At 52.4% G+C, this 1566-nt stretch overlaps 1 protein-coding gene across 1 annotated transcript; it reads right to left on the reverse strand.

The window, feature by feature from the left end:
- Nucleotides 1-233: 233 nt before the first annotated feature.
- EMH_0084310 (uncharacterized protein) lies at nt 234-1355 on the reverse strand (the record flags this gene model as incomplete). Its single annotated transcript, XM_013500733.1, has 1 exon — nt 234-1355. One exon carries the CDS (start codon nt 1353-1355, stop codon nt 234-236), a length of 1122 nt encoding a protein of 373 aa, XP_013356187.1.
- Nucleotides 1356-1566: the final 211 nt, after the last annotated feature.

Here is a 1566-nt window from a genome sequence, read left to right on the forward strand (position 1 = left end):
AGAAATTAAAAAACAAGAAATAAAAAAAAGGAAAAAAAAAAGAAAAACAGTAAGGCAATCGTCGCCGTCGGCTAACTAAAATACACCAACTTGTATGCAGTGTCTCCGTGTATTGTGCCTCATGCATATATATATAAATATAAAAATATTTATATATATTTACATATTCATATATTTATATATATTTATATATATTTATATATGTCTATATATACTTATATATTTATATATACTTATATATTTACATATATGCATAAGGCACGATACATAACAGCAGCAGCAGCAGCAGCAGCTTCTGCTGCTGCTGCAGTTATCCCTACTACTACTACTGCTACTACTACTACTACTACTGCAGCTTTGCTGCTGCCGCTGCTGCTTTGCTGCTGCTGGTGCTGCTGCTGCTGCTGCTGCTGGTGCTGCTGCTGCTGCTGCTGCTGCTGCTGCTGCTGCTGCTGCAGTGTGTGTGTACCGTGTAGGTAAGACTTGAACTGTCTCCTCCATTTGGGTACTCTGAGAGAGATATAAGCGAAGAGCAGCATCAGCAGGTAGAGGCCAGCAGCAGGCAGCAGAAACAAATCACTAGTATTGTGGTGGAGGTCTAGGGCTGTGGTTGTGAGCACAATAACAACAACCCCACCACTCAGCACACGCTCTAAGCCACGCAACAACATACGAACACGACGACGTAAAAAAAATACACCACCACCACCAGCTCTGCTGCTGCTGCTGCTGCTGCTGCTGCTGCTGCTGTTGCTGTTGCCAGCTCCGGGATCGCCTCCTCCACCACGATCCCGATCCCGCCCCTGCGTGCTTCTCCTCCTGGCCTCAGACCCCACAGTCACAGATATGTCTATGGGCCCCACCCCATTAGAACGCCCTGCTGCTGCTGCTGCTGCTGCTGCTGCTGCTGCTCCTGCTGCTGCTCCTGCTGCTAACGAAGCAGCAGCAGACGCAGGCTTTCCTCCATTTCTATCAGCTGCCACACCGTTGCTGCTGCTGGGGGCAAATGCCACTGAATACTCGTGGCGACCCGTGTGCAGAGACCCATTGTGCTGCTGCTGCTGCTGCTGCTGCTGCTGTTGCTGCTGCTGCTGCTGCTGATTATGATCAGGAGGCTGCTGCGACTCGACGGGTGCACGTGTTGAATCTTCTCCTGCTGCAGTGGTTGCTGCTGGAGTTGCTGCTGCAGTTGTTGCTGCTGCAGTTGTTGCTGCTGCAACACCCCCTGGTGTTGCTGCTGTTGCTGCAGCAACTGCTGGAAGCTCTGCTGCAGGCGGAAGACCAGACCCAGGGGGGCCCCCCGCCTTGGGGGCCCCCCAGCCAGAGTGCGCCTGTTCACGAGGGGGCTCCTCCATAGCAGGGTGAGTTGAATGTCAGCTGCTTGCTGCTGCCTGCTGCTGCTGCAGCTGCAACACGCCGCTGCAGCATTTGCTGCTGCTGCTGCTGCGGTGGCTCGCCGTTGGGCTCAACCTCGTGCTGCTGCTGCTGCTGCTGCTGCTGCTGCTGCTGCTCTGCTGCTCCAGCCACAAACTGTATTCAACTGAAGAGATCCGCATGCACTATCGA

This window comes from Eimeria mitis, genomic scaffold, assembly GCF_000499745.2.
Source record: "Eimeria mitis Houghton genomic scaffold, Emh_scaff5789, whole genome shotgun sequence".
Lineage (NCBI taxonomy): Eukaryota > Apicomplexa > Conoidasida > Eucoccidiorida > Eimeriidae > Eimeria > Eimeria mitis.